The sequence below is a fragment of the Notolepis coatsorum genome, assembly GCF_963971535.1.
Source record: "Notolepis coatsorum genome assembly, chromosome: 5".
Taxonomy (NCBI): Eukaryota; Metazoa; Chordata; class Actinopteri; order Aulopiformes; family Paralepididae; genus Notolepis; species Notolepis coatsorum.
The window spans coordinates 97,312,314-97,326,294 of NC_140169.1; the positions used below are offsets into that span (position 1 = coordinate 97,312,314).

The 13,981-nt window shown below is 42.3% G+C and overlaps 1 protein-coding gene across 1 annotated transcript in view; it reads right to left on the bottom strand.

The window, feature by feature from the left end:
* plg (plasminogen) overlaps positions 1-13,981 on the bottom strand; it is a gene marked incomplete at both ends in the record, with an annotated part of 57,248 nt that overhangs the window by 26,241 nt on the left and 17,026 nt on the right. The window contains 4 exons of the mRNA XM_084314188.1: positions 1,280-1,439; positions 1,889-2,013; positions 10,914-11,076; positions 11,261-11,379. Of these exons, the coding sequence (XP_084170314.1) occupies positions 1,280-1,439; positions 1,889-2,013; positions 10,914-11,076; positions 11,261-11,379 (567 nt within the window). The remainder of the gene's footprint in view (positions 1-1,279; positions 1,440-1,888; positions 2,014-10,913; positions 11,077-11,260; positions 11,380-13,981) is intronic.

Consider the following 13,981-nt stretch of genomic DNA (forward strand, 5'->3'; position numbering starts at 1 on the left):
TCTGCGACAAACTCTAACCTTAACCAACTCCGAAAGAATGCCTAAACTTAACCGGCGAAAGAAAGACAGGCATTCTATTGCCATGCTCTAAGACAAACTCTAACCTTAACCAACTCCGAAAGAATGCCTAAACTTAACCCTAACCTTAACCAACTCCGAAAGAATGCCTAAACTTAACCCTAACCTTAACCAACTCCGAAAGAATGCCTAAACTTAACCGGCGAAAGAAAGACAGACGCTAGTTACGTTTATATAGAGAGGCGATAAATTAAGTGATTCAAACTTGTCACCAACTGGACCGCAGGCTCCACAGCAAGCTGAGCAACGAGTTGAGCTAACCGTCAATGTTAAAACAGGGGGGATTGCGTATGCATAATGCCGCGGCAACCTGCGCGCCGCTGCCGCTCCGCTCTGCCGCTCCGCTCTGCCGCTCCGCTCTGCCGCTCCGCTCTGCCGCTGCCACGTCGCCGCGGGGGCGTGCTAGGCATGGTCACGTGGGACGCTGAACGCAAGTAGGTTACCTTAAGTGTTCAGGCGTCCAGCGTATGGGGACATTAACGTGTGTTGTCGGGCCTTACAAATAAATTTGATTTGATTTGATTAAATAATCAATATAACGCTAGAATGTGATGAAAAAAGAATGCCAGCTAGTTGTTAGTGTGTATGTTGCATAGCAACCGCCTCGCAGTGCAGGCAGCCAGGAGGGCCTATTTTATTTTGAACATTATAATTTAGTAATAAAAACTATTTAAAGGTGCTATAGATAAAAAAAGATTATGTAAACTATAGTTACAATACATCCACAGAGCTTTTAGAAAGGTGTGGAATAAAATTATTGCTTCCCCCCCCCCAAAAACGATTGATTAATGAATTCATTATTTAAAAAAATTGTTGCGGGTCCAAAATTAATGTTGTTGTTTACATGTTGCAGGCATGTAGCCCCTCCCTACTTCCCATTTCCTCAGGTGGAATGCACCTGATTGGATAAATGACATGCTGGTGCTCTAGTGCGACATCTAGTGGCTGAATGTGATCTATTGCACCTTTAAATTGAAGTGTGTCTTACTTTCATATTGCCATAGCCTACTTGGTAACCGTTTTATAAAAGCAATAGCTCACTTCAGGCCGTGGTATTATATGGTTATTATATCACATTCACAGCTAAGGGGCTGTCAGAGCTCCGATTCATGTCGGGCCAAACAATGGCCCTTTAATAATATAATAACCATACCACAGCCTGTCACAAGCTACAGTATATTAAATCTATGATGTGCCTTACGCGGTGGGGAGGTTCTGCGGTGTCTTCTTGTGGCTGTGGGGCGTCATGGAACTCCACGACTGGCATTTCTTCCCGCTGATTGTCTCTGACGTCACACCACGGTACGTGGACCCGTTCCCCTCGTAACAGTCCTCTTCCTCAGGAGGGATGACCGGCTCATCTTCAATAGGAGGATTATTTAGGATTAGTGATTTAGGACCGGGTTATACAAGTCTTTGATAAATGACCTTTATCTCATCCTGTCTTTCCTTTATCTCTTCTTTACCTCCTCCTCTTAGACGTTCTTCACATTCCAGTCAACACATTCCTTCTCCCTCATCATCATCATTAACTTAATTATCATTATCATCATCATCATTAACTTAATTATCATCATCATCAACTTAATTATCATCATCATTAACTTAAGTGTCATCATTATCATCATTATCATAATCACCACCACCATCATCATCATCATCACCATCATCACCATCATCACCTTACTAATCATCATCACCATCATTACCTTCATCAGCACCATTATCATCATTACCTTCATCATCATCATCACCATCAAAACCTTAATCATCAGCATCATCATCATTACCATCCTCCTCTTCATCCTACCTGGCCCTGGGGCGTCTCCACAGCTGTTGACTCTACAGTACTCCCAGCGTGTCTCTGTGTCGGTGGTGTAACACCATGGCATCCGCTCGTTGTCTGGGTTACGACAGTAGTTGTTATCTAGACCTCTGACAGACAGACAGAGAGACAGACAGCTGTCAGGGTGGAGTCGTGTGTGTGTTCATACTTGCAGGGGTAGTTGCCAGGGTGTGTGGTTCGTGACGCACAGTGAAAATGCCTATCTTATAAAGCGTGGCCCATTGACTAGGGATGGGGATAATCGCTGGCGCCGAATGAGTTAAGGACCAGCCAGTCACGAGAACGGGTTCCATAGGTTCCAAAATTCCGTTCCAATAATGATGTAGTATAAGGAGGTAGCTTACCAATAAGAGCTCATTCAGCGCCAGCGATTATCCCCATCCCTGTAGTCAATGGGCCACGCTTTAAAAGATAGGCATTTTCACTGTGCGTCACGATGTTTGCAGAGCTATATCTATATTCTCTATTATAGCTATGGAGACAATACTATGGCTCATTTTGACAGTCACTATCTCTCGTCCAACTTGTAAAAAAGAGTTAAAGAGTTAACGTTCGCATGTTATCCCGTGCAAGGCCAGATTAAGACTTCAGAGGCCCCTGGGCCAGATTATTGTGGAGGCCCCCCCCCCCACATACACATGTCACTTTAAAAAATATATAGAATATTTAGAAGTGGTGGGCTCTGAGGGCCAAGCTAAAAGGACTTTGATCACCCCTGCCCACTTTGACAATCTAGGATGGCTTAGAGTAGACGACAGAGTACAGCAACTTGCAATGGGCCTGGTCTACAAGATACACTACACGACCAAGGTACCCATGTACATGTCAAAATACTTCCCAAAGGTCAGTGAATACCACGATCACAACACCAGAGGGAGCTCCACAAATCATGTTAAACCCAGATTCGGCTCAAACAAGGGACTAAACACGTTTCGCAATTATGCCACATCAATGTGGAACGCCCTACCCAAAGCTGTAAAGGAATGTGAATCACTACCCACTTTCAAAAACACTCTCAAAGAACACCTACGGGAGACTGCAATTCGAAACTGGCCCCTGTAAATGTCCTAACACAACCCCCTTCAATGTACAGTAAATTACCAAGTATGGTTTTGTCAATATTCCAATGTACAGTTTTGCTTCAAATGTCCTAACCCAACCTCCTCCAATGTACAGTTTCTACGTCAAATGTATATACTCTCTTTTCTGGACTCTTTTCGTATCACAAACAGTACTGTATTTGCAAATCTGGTATGTCATAAATGTCATATATGTTATGGTGAATTGAAAATGGGGGACCTTGATGTAAACAAGACGAAAGTCTTTCTCTGGTCTGCATCCCCTTAACAATTATTGAGCTGTACTGTACTGTACTGTACCCATTCTACAATCTGTTAATAAAGTTTTCAATCAATCAATCAAGAAGAGAAAAGAAACACATCATGTTTAGATGGGGGGATGGCGCCATCCTCAGGAAGAAAAAAAACATGCACACACTTTGGAGACAAGAATATAATATTAGAATAGTAAGCTTACTTTTACGTGAATGTCAATTTAAATTATAATTAGGGAAGGGAGAGGGTTGAAATGTGTTTTTGTCCTGTGTTACTGTCTGTGAATGAATGAATTAATGAAAATTGTATTTAACAGATTGCAGAATGGGTACAAATAATACAGTACGGCTCAATACACACAATTGTTAAGGGGATGCAGACCAGAGAAAGACGTTTGTCTTGTTTACATCAGGGTCCCCCATTTTCAATTCATAGTGACATGTATGACATGCACAACATATATGACATCATGACATTTATGGCATAGGGACATACATGACATACAGGTACTGTATATAGTACTGTTACATTTGTGACATATATGATATGCAAATATACAGTACTGTTACCCATAGATCCTGACAGAGAGTATATACATATGATGGGGAGGGGACTGTACATTAGGAGGGGGTGGGTGGTTGGTAGAGAAATATACATATGGTGGGGAGAGAATATATACATTACATACGGTGGGGAGGGGACTGTCTATTAGGTGGGGGTGGAGCTGTATGTATGTATGTATGTATGTATGTATGTATGTATGTATGTATGTATGTATGTATGTATGTATGTATGTATGTATGTATGTATGTATGTATGTATGTATGTATGTATGTATGTATGTATGTATGTATGTATGTATGTATGTATGTATGTATGTATGTATGTATGTATGTATGCATGCATGCATGCATGCATGCATGCATGCATGCATGCATGCATGTATGTATGTATGTATGTATGTATGTATGTATGTATGTATGTATGTATGTATGTATGTATGTATGTATGTATGTATGTATGTATGTATGTATGTATGTATGTATGTATAAAAGAAAAAAAATACAATAGAAATATTGACTGACGTTTCTTAGGCGACTCTTTCGAAGTTGGTTAAGGTTAGAGTATGGAATCAGGGCTGGTGTTCTATCGCCCTGCTCTAAGACAAACTCTAACCTTAACCAACTTCGAAAGAGTGCCTAAGCTTAACCGGTGAAAGAAAGAGGCGGCACACGATTGGCGCTACCAGAAACGTCAGTGGCCAATCAGAGCGCAGAACGCGGAACTGGAAATCCGTTGGTAAAAGTATTCAGGCGTCGGGGCTGGGATGTGGAGATGCAAGTTTTGACTTTTTATTGCTGTTTTTACCTCAAACGGAAAACCTCAAACTCTTATGAAGAGTAGAAAAAATACTCAAGATTAGCCACTGCAGGGTGTGACGTACTGTATATTTTAGTTGATGAAATATTTTTGTTGACTAAATATTTTAGTTGATGAAATATGTTTTAATTTCAGTGTCACAGTATGACATCGATCTCCAAAATAAGAAAAAAAATAAAAATAAAATGTGGGGCCTCTAGTGACGAGGGGCCTCACATTTTTTTTTAAATAAAAGTAAAAAATAAATAAACAAATAATTTGGGGCCTCTAGTGACGAGGGGCCTCCAAAAGGCCTCTAGTGATGAGGGGCCTCCAAAAGGCCTCGAGTGACGAGGGTCCTCCAAAAAAATTTAAAATAAAAGTTAAAAAAATAATAATACTAATTTGGGGCCTCTTGTGACGAGGGGCCTCCAAAAGGCCTCTAGTGACGAGGGGCCTTAAAAAAAAAAAAAAATTAAAGTAAAAAAAAAATGTTGGGGCCCCAAAAAAATAAAAATTAAAAATTATATTTTTTGTGCATTTTGCGAAAGTCGTTCGCGTTGCTCGCCTGGACACGATATTATTTCCAAATCAAAGGTTGCAGAGGCAGTTGTCGGGGGTGTGTGTAACGTCCCACCAGTCCATGGACTGTTCTCCCCTGCTCTACCTCTCCCCGTCCCTGTATGTGTGTTCCTGGTATTTATGTCCCTTAAGTGTTCTTTCCCTTCTCTCTCTCTCTCCTTCTCTCTCTTGTTCTTCATGTTCCCCTGTTAGTCTAGTGTTAATCTTCTTGTCTTGTATTAGGTTACTGTTTAGTCTTAGTCTTTGTAGTTACTGTATGTTATTAGGTTCTCCGTTTAGTGTCTGTAGTCTGCTTGTTTTTTCCCAGTGTCTGGTGTTTGTCTTGTCGTCCATAGTTGTAGTTCCTTGTGTTGTTTCTTGTAGTTCTTTGTCAATCTGTTTCCCCTCCTGGGCCCTGTTCCTTGTACCTGGCTAACTGAGTTAGCCGGATAATTTTCAGCATAGCTTGACTTAAGCCAGACCTTTCCGTTCCCCGACGTGCGATTGTCTAAATCTCTATGGCAACAGATCAAAAAGTTTGAACCTGCTCCAGAGCAGGGTTTAGTTCAGTTAACTGGATAAACCATGGCCACACCCTCACAAAGAAATCCCAGCTCGCTTCCTGAAATAATTCTCACAGTCTAGATCCCATTATACCATTCTGTATTATGTTTTTGTGCTTCGTTTTTCTAGAGGGGGCTTTTGAAATGTAAAATAATATACCTAAAATGCTGATAATAAATCATATTCAGCCTATAGATTTACTTTGTCCTAAATAATGCATGTCATATTTATACGGATACGGCGCTCGGAGTCGCGATACACACTGTGGTTATTTTAATAACGGCGCATTGCAAATGTGAATCCCGCTGGGATATTTTTAATTAATGAAACGTTTGGCTCTGATTAGTTTCATATTATTCGCTGTGTATTTGCTTAACAGAGCGCCGGATTATGGTTCATTCAAGCATAAATTGAAGCGACTTCATGCGTGGACTGTGGATATGAATTACGAGGAATCTGAATCTGTGGATTGTTTAATTGTATCACTGTCACTCACACGTTATTGTGATATTGTAACTGGGATTAAAATGTCTGATGAGATGCGCTGTTTGACGGATTTGAGAAATTTAATGAGCCGTTGATGTTTTGACGAATGAATTTGAGAAAATGCATTTATCTGTTCAAGCACTGTTATCTGATGATGAACATGAGGTGTCACTGGTATAAACCAAAGGTTAATCAATTCAATGCATGTATGGATGATGTCCGAAACAGATTAAAACCTGATTAATAGTGAAACTGTATAGCCTCCCTCCAAGCCTCTCTGACACTGTTATTTCGGGGGCCGTGCCTTGAAAACTGTGTTTATGTAGCAGCCTGAATATTCGACTAAGTATTCAGAAGTGCTAACTAACTGTTACTTTCCCTGTGTGTGTATAAAGTGTGATAAACAGTGTTCCTTTTGATATCTCGCCCGGTCTAATAACGAGGTGAGGTGCTACCCATCTTTCTCCCGTGCTGAAGTGGTCCCAGAGGGGGATCAGTGGCGGTTGCCAGCAGGGGGTGGAGTGGCAGTGGTGGCAGGTGGAGCGGAGGAGAGAGGGAAGCAACGAGGAAGAGGGAGTTACCTGGGGGCCAGAGGACCAGGAGCTCTCTTCGGCAGTGAACTCGACCGTGAACAGTCGCAGTCGCAGCGGGCGTGTGCTCAAACGAGCCCCGTTGAAGGAGTGCTGTGGAAAAGCCCCGTTGGAGAGCGACGGGTGATAAGAGGAGACCCCCGTTGGAGAGCGACGGGTGATGAGAAGTACTTGCTAGTTGACGGGTTATCCTAGAAGTACGGGCGGGTGCTCAAACGAGCCCCGTGGAAGAAGTGATGTTGAAAAGCCCTGTTGGAGAGCGACGGGTGACAACGAGTACTTGCTAGTTGACGGGTTATCCTAGAAGTACCAGCGATAGTGTGTGAGTAAGCGATACAGAACGAAGGACTAACGTCCATAGTTAACGGGACTAACGTCTATAGTTAACGGGTTATAGTAGTAAGTGTGCGGTGTATTAGCATGCTGCTGACTCCAGTAGACTACCGGGCGCGCGGCGCTGAAGACCGGTGGTATAGTCAGCCACGTTGCGTTAGTAGTACAACCGATATAGCAGGAGGGTGCATCCAGACCCGAAGTTTAGCTGTGTTTAGGGTAGCAACAGTATTAGCTTGCGCGACAGCAGCAAGCAACAGCCAGCAGTGGACGTCCCCCAGACGTCGCAGAGGATGCCTCTTCCCACCAGCAGAGGTCGCCATCACAGCACGCTCCTCCAGCTAACCACTGCCCATGCTGTTCGCCCAGCCCGCTGGCTGTGCTCGCGGGATCGCCGACGCCATCTTGTCACCTGGACGAGAGGTGATAAGAGTGGGTCCGCCATCTTGGCTAAGTACGAACGGTACCTCGTGTATCCACATCAACGTCCATTCAAGTGAACGCTAACAACCAGTGTCTAAGGGGTACCCCAAACAATCTAAGCCGGCTTTAGTGTAGGTTTTATTTTGGTAACGTGGGCCCACATTTGCTTGGTTTCTTTTGGTATTTTTATTATTCTTGTTGTTTGAATTCCCAATCTACTTTATGCCTGGGTCTCCCCTAGTACAAGCGGGGTGTTATTAATGTATTGAGCATGCGGTGCCTATGGTGGGAATAGTGTTCCCCTACATTATCAGTGAGAGCACCCGGTGCCATTTATGAATAAGTGCTGTCTGAATAAACCTGGAGTACTATCTGTAACTGATAACCTGCCCAGGCTTAAATACAAAGTAGACTTTATTGGGAGCACTGTGTGTGTGTCTGTTTCTTCCATTTGCTAATCTAACCCCTGGGTAAATACTGTGACTGCATAATTATTTAACCCTTACACCCCATTCACAGAATAGCATTGAAGGGTCTATACAGGTGGTCAAGGAAGGGTACTGCTTAAAGGGAAGCCCAATAATACTATTGAACTGACAGTCACCGGGTGTGGGAGGGCTGTCGGAGGTACTGGGGGAAGTGAGAGTGTGTGGGGAGCTACTGCTGACCGCCTTGGAAGGCGAGGGAGACCAGAGTACCATTCCCCAGGTTAGTAAATCCTGGGCCCCATTCACTCCTGCTGCAAGCCCTCCAGAACGACGATCCGGGCCAAAGACGGGGGTACATATAGGTCCAATTCTATAGTATCCTGCTACCCAGTGACTGTGTACTACTACTCCCACAAGCAGGGATAATCCACCCTTCTACATATATAAAGTACATGATACCTAAGCCTAGCGCATACAGTACAGATCCTCATAAGTATCTATTAATTCGTATCAATTAGATACTCTTTGGGCTTGTTTGTATCTACTTATTCTGAAAGAGTTGAACTAATTATTTTCGCTAGCAAGATCTCATTCGATTATTCATTCCATTAAGCCTACTACCAGCAGGCACATTTAAATAAATATAATCTGATTGATTGGGGTAATGAGGGATTTAACATTAGCCTATAGTATAGATTATGCACTTAACTTGTCGGCGAGGCTATTGAGCCGTACTGTATTGTACCCATTCTGCAATCTGTTAATAAAGTTTTCAATCAATCAATCAATCAATCAATCAATCAATCAATCAATCAATGCCGTTAGAAAATCAGGATTTCTGCGATTGACACCTGCTGTCTTTTCAGGTGAGGCGGCCGCGCGCAATTATCCTGAGTATCAAGTCTGGTTCGAATTAACGAGACTGAATCAGCGTTCGAGGAACAGGGAAAGCCCGGATTCAAACATCGGGTTAATTGAATCTGGATAATGGGACTTTTGATCGACTTAGTTGAATCAGGTACGGGGAATAGTGCCCCAGGTGTCTCCAGTTGTAATCATCCCAGGTGTTTCTCGTTTGTCATTTGTTCCTGTGTATTTGAGTTCCTTGTTTCCTGTTGGTCCATTATTTTTGTTAACACTGTCGATGTTGCAAGTATTCCCCTGTGTTAGATGTTAGCGTTTAGAGTTAATTATTTAGTTTTTCCTTTCCCCTCTTCCAGTGGTTACTGAGAGGTTTTGTTTTGTTATCCCCCCCCCCTTGTTCTGTTTATTAGTCTTGTTTATTAAAAACCCTTGGACTTGCTGCCCGCCTCCACTATTGGGTCCTATTACACCACCACATTGCGACAGTGTGTTGTTGTGTGTGTGGTTGTGTGTGTGTTCTTACTTGCAGGGTTAGTTGTTGGGGGGGGGGTGTTTGTGTGGTTGTGTGTGTGTATGTTCTTATTTGCAGGGGTAGTTGTCGGGGGTGTGGGTTTGTTTATGTGTGTTCTTACTTGCAGGGGTAGTTGTCGGGGTGTGTGTTCGTGTATGTGTGTTCTTATTTGCAGGCGTAGTTGTCGGGGGTGTGTTTGTGTGGTTGTGTGTGTGTGTGTTCTTACTTGCAGGGGTAGTTGTCGGGGGTGTGTGTTTGTGTATGTGTGTTCTTACTTGCAAGAGTAGTTGTCGGGGTGTGTGTTTGTGTATGTGTGCACTGTGTTCTTAGGGGGCTTTCTCACTAACCATTCGGGGTCGAATCACAGCGCGATCGCATCAAAATAGGGTGTGATCGTCCTACTGAGAACGCTCCCCCCGTCACCGGGGACACTGATTCGCTCCAAACCTGGACTGCTGGAATAGGTAGTTTCGGGTGCGCGCCAGTGGGAGCGGGGGACGTGGTGCATGCTTGCTTGAATTTTGGGCAGATAAAAACATTCAGCAACAACTGGACAATACCCACAAAAACTATATTTATGGGCAATTTGGCGAGTTCAGACCTCAACCAAACAAGCATGTTGAGCCTCACGGCTCAGTGGATGAAAACATGAAGCCACGTTACAAGCACAAGACTTCCCTGGCTCGCATTAGGCCTGGCAATCTTTTTGCCATTGCTATGTCTACTATACATTGGTTTCTTGTTCGAATGCATTTATTTCTATAGACGATAGTGGTGCCCAACCAGTCGGCCGTGATCGACCGGTAGATCAATGACATGCAATATAATTGACGCGAGCGATGGGCTAATGTTAGCTGCTAACTAGTAATAAATAGGCTAAGCTAACTAGCGTTAGCTTAGCATTCGTGTTAACCCTGGAAAACGCTCAAAGCGGACTCCACGACACCAGTTCCATTCGTGAGAAAAGGGGGTGGGTTATATTGACAAGGCTTGACAACAGAGGTTCAAATATAACTTCATATTTATTGGTTATTTGTTTCTTTATATCAGCATCCAGTTTCCACCACTGTGTGTTCAACTCTTCCTGTGTTGACGTTAGAGCGTGACATCATCGCTACGGCAGCTTACACGTTCAAAACGCAAACCGTAAACAAAACCCGGAGCGCACCAAGACTGCAGTGTGTACACAAACTAGAGGGGGGAGAGGGAGGGGGAAAGTTCGCACCCAAGGACGGAGCGAGGACGGAGCGGAGCTGATTCAACCCCGAATGGCAGTGAGAAAGCCCCCTTACTTGCAGGGGTAGTTGTCGGGGGTGTGTGTTTGTGTATGTGTGTTCTTACTTGCAGGGGTAGTTGTCGGGGGTGTGTGTTTGTGTATGTGTGTTCTTACTTGCAGGGGTAGTTGTCGGGGGTGTGTGTTTGTGTATGTGTGTTCTTACTTGCAGGGGTAGTTGTCGGGGGGTGTGTTTGTGTATGTGTGTTCTTACTTGCAGGGGTAGTTGTCGGGGGTGTGTGTTTGTGTATGTGTGTTCTTACTTGCAGGGGTAGTTGTCGGGGGTGCGGTTGTGTTTGTTGGGGGTCTGGGCTGCCCACACCTGACAGGTTTTACCAGACGTTGTCACGGCGATGGTCCCCCTGTAGGCCCCGCCCTCACCGGTGGAACAGGTCAGCTCTGGGACAATGGTGGGAGCCTCTGACGCTAGAGGAGAAGAAAGGAGGGATGGAGGAAGGGAGGGAGGGATGAGTGAATGGATAGATGGTTTAAAGGTTTAGAATGGAGGATTCACTAGATATTCATGTATTATAATTGTATAATACAATCTATCAAAGGTTTAGAATGGTGGTATTGTATCTACAGGATACATTTTTTAATGCACACTCACTACAGCGTGGTATGCTGCAGAAGTCCCAGCGCTTGGAGGGGCTGGTGGTGAAACACCAGGGTTTGGGGTCTCCATCTGAGTTCCTGCAGTAGTTCTCCTCTAAGTACTTCTCTGGAAGACTGGAGAGAGAGGTGGGGGGAGAAAGAGGGGGGGAGAGAGAGACATACACACAACAAGAGAGACAGTGAGAGAGAGGGAAAGAGGGTGAAAGTGTGTGTGAGAGAAAGAGAGGGAAAGAGATAATTATTGTAGACTCAGTTTCCCAAATATTCCATATACCTAGAATGTCTGGGGGACACTGTGGTATTGGGGAGATTTCCATGTCCTGTCAATTCTGTAGTGTGTCATGAAAATAACTCCCATGAGCAACATGGAAACATACACATCACAATGACATCAGAGAGTTAGCTAGCATAGGTGGAGATACAGAGAGCTAGCTAGTGAGCTAGCTGTAGAAACGGGAACAATGTCCAAATGTACTTGTATTTTGCGTTGCTATAGTGATAAATTATATAGTTATGTGACAGCTTGTTGTAGTTAGCTACACAAACCTAACCAAGCTTAGGTGGCTCTATGTGGATTTTTTTATTATCTTTGTCTGAAAATCCCCAACTATTCTGACTGTATATCTATATTTGGTAACACGTTATAATAACACTCAGTTATAAGACCTTTATAAGGTATTTGTAGATAATGAACTAATCATGAACAAACCATTTATATACATTCGTAAATTATTATTAAATCATTTATAACTATATTTGTATAACATTTACAAATTAGTTCTACATTATTTATAACTCATTATCAACATTGTTTGTACTTGATTTGTTCATCATTAAATAATGTTGTTTAATGTGTAGTAACACATTTGTAGATGCTTTGAAAAATGGATATGAAAAAACTACTCTACTGTACCTCCATTTATTTGTTCATGTTCAACAAATAATTTGTTAAGACATTCATAAAACATCTATAAATCATTTGCAGATGCTATTGTGTGCTCTAATCTAAAGTGAAGCCTATTCATCATTAACAAATGTCTAATTGTTTGTTTATTTGTGGACTTTTATGAATACACACGAAGCAATTACCAGACTTACATGTTTGTTCCTAATGTGTGCTCAGTATATTGCGGTATGTGATGATGACATGAGGGTAATAATTATTTGTATTTTCAGGCTGTATACCGATACAGCCTGAAAATACAAATAATTATTACCCTCATGTCAACATCACATATCACAATATACTGAGCACACATTAGGAACAAACACATCATTCGAATGTAACGTTAGCACCCACCACATCAAGTACGTCTACACAAAATATAAGAGTTGTAGGTCGGAAATGATGGAATAGATTTACCAACAAAAAAAGGTGTTTAGCCTGCTCATACCTTAAAAGCGTGGGGCAGCACGAATAACTTGGCTCTGCTAATGTATATCGTGCTTCCATTCAAACAGATGGCAACAAACGTGAAGTCAAGTCTCACTCGTGTGATACTTCCTCTACATACTCTGGCAAGGGTACTCCTGGGTCCTAGTGTTACACTATATCTTATGTGTGCACATGTATTTTATATTTAATAAAATTGCATTTATCTATAGTCCTAATTCTGTCACTGTTTGATGTCACAAAGAAGGGTGTATCCGAAAGCTGTCTACAACATTTGTAACAGATGATGAAATAGGCTTCACTTTAGATTAGGGCACACAATAGCACCTGTAAATGATTTATAGATGTTTTATGAATGTCTTAACAAATCATTTGTTGAACATGAACAAATAAATGGAGGTACAGTATAGTTGTTTTTTCATATCCATTTTTCAAAGAATCTACAAATGTGTTACTACACATTAAACAACATTATTTAATGATGAACAAATCAAGTACAAACAATGTTGATAATGAGTTATAAATAATGTAGAACTAATCTGTAAATGTTATACAAATATAGTTATAAATGATTTAATAATAATTTACGAATGTATATAAATGGTTTGTTCATGATTAGTTCATTATCTACAAATACCTTATAAAGGTCTTATAACTGAGTGTTATTATAAAGTGTTACTGTTACCCTATATTTTCTAAATGAACAAGCCCAAGCCTTGTGCTACTGAACCACACAACTTTTGGTTTCAAATGTGTAACGTTCCACCCATCCATGGACTGTTCTCCCCTGCTCTACCTCTTCCTGTCCATGTATGTGTGTTCCTGGTCTCTCTGTCTCTTTGTGGTTTTCCCCCCTCTTCCAGTTTTACTGAGAGGTTTTGTTTTTGTTATTAGTTGTTTTGTACCCTTGTTCTGTTTAGTTATTTATGTTTATTAAAAACCCTTGGACTCACTTCCCTGCTTGTTTTACGATGAACTAGCAGGGGAACAAAAAGTGTTATGTGTGTGTATATTATGTATGTGTGTGTGTACATGTCTGTGTCTGTTATGTATGTGTGTTGTATGTGTCTGTTATTTGTACGTGTGTGTGTGTTATGTGTGTGTGTGTGTGTGTGTGTGTGTGTGTGGGGGTGTGTGTGTGTTGGTGTGTGTGTGTTATGTATATATGTGTGTGTGTGTGTGTGTGTGTGTGTGTGTTTGTTCCTACGCGGTAGGGATGTATCCATGGTTGTGTGTTTGTGTGTGTGTGTGTGTTATGTGTGTGTCTGTGTGTGTTATGTATATATGTGTGTGTGTGGGGGGGGGGGGGGTATGTGTGTTTGT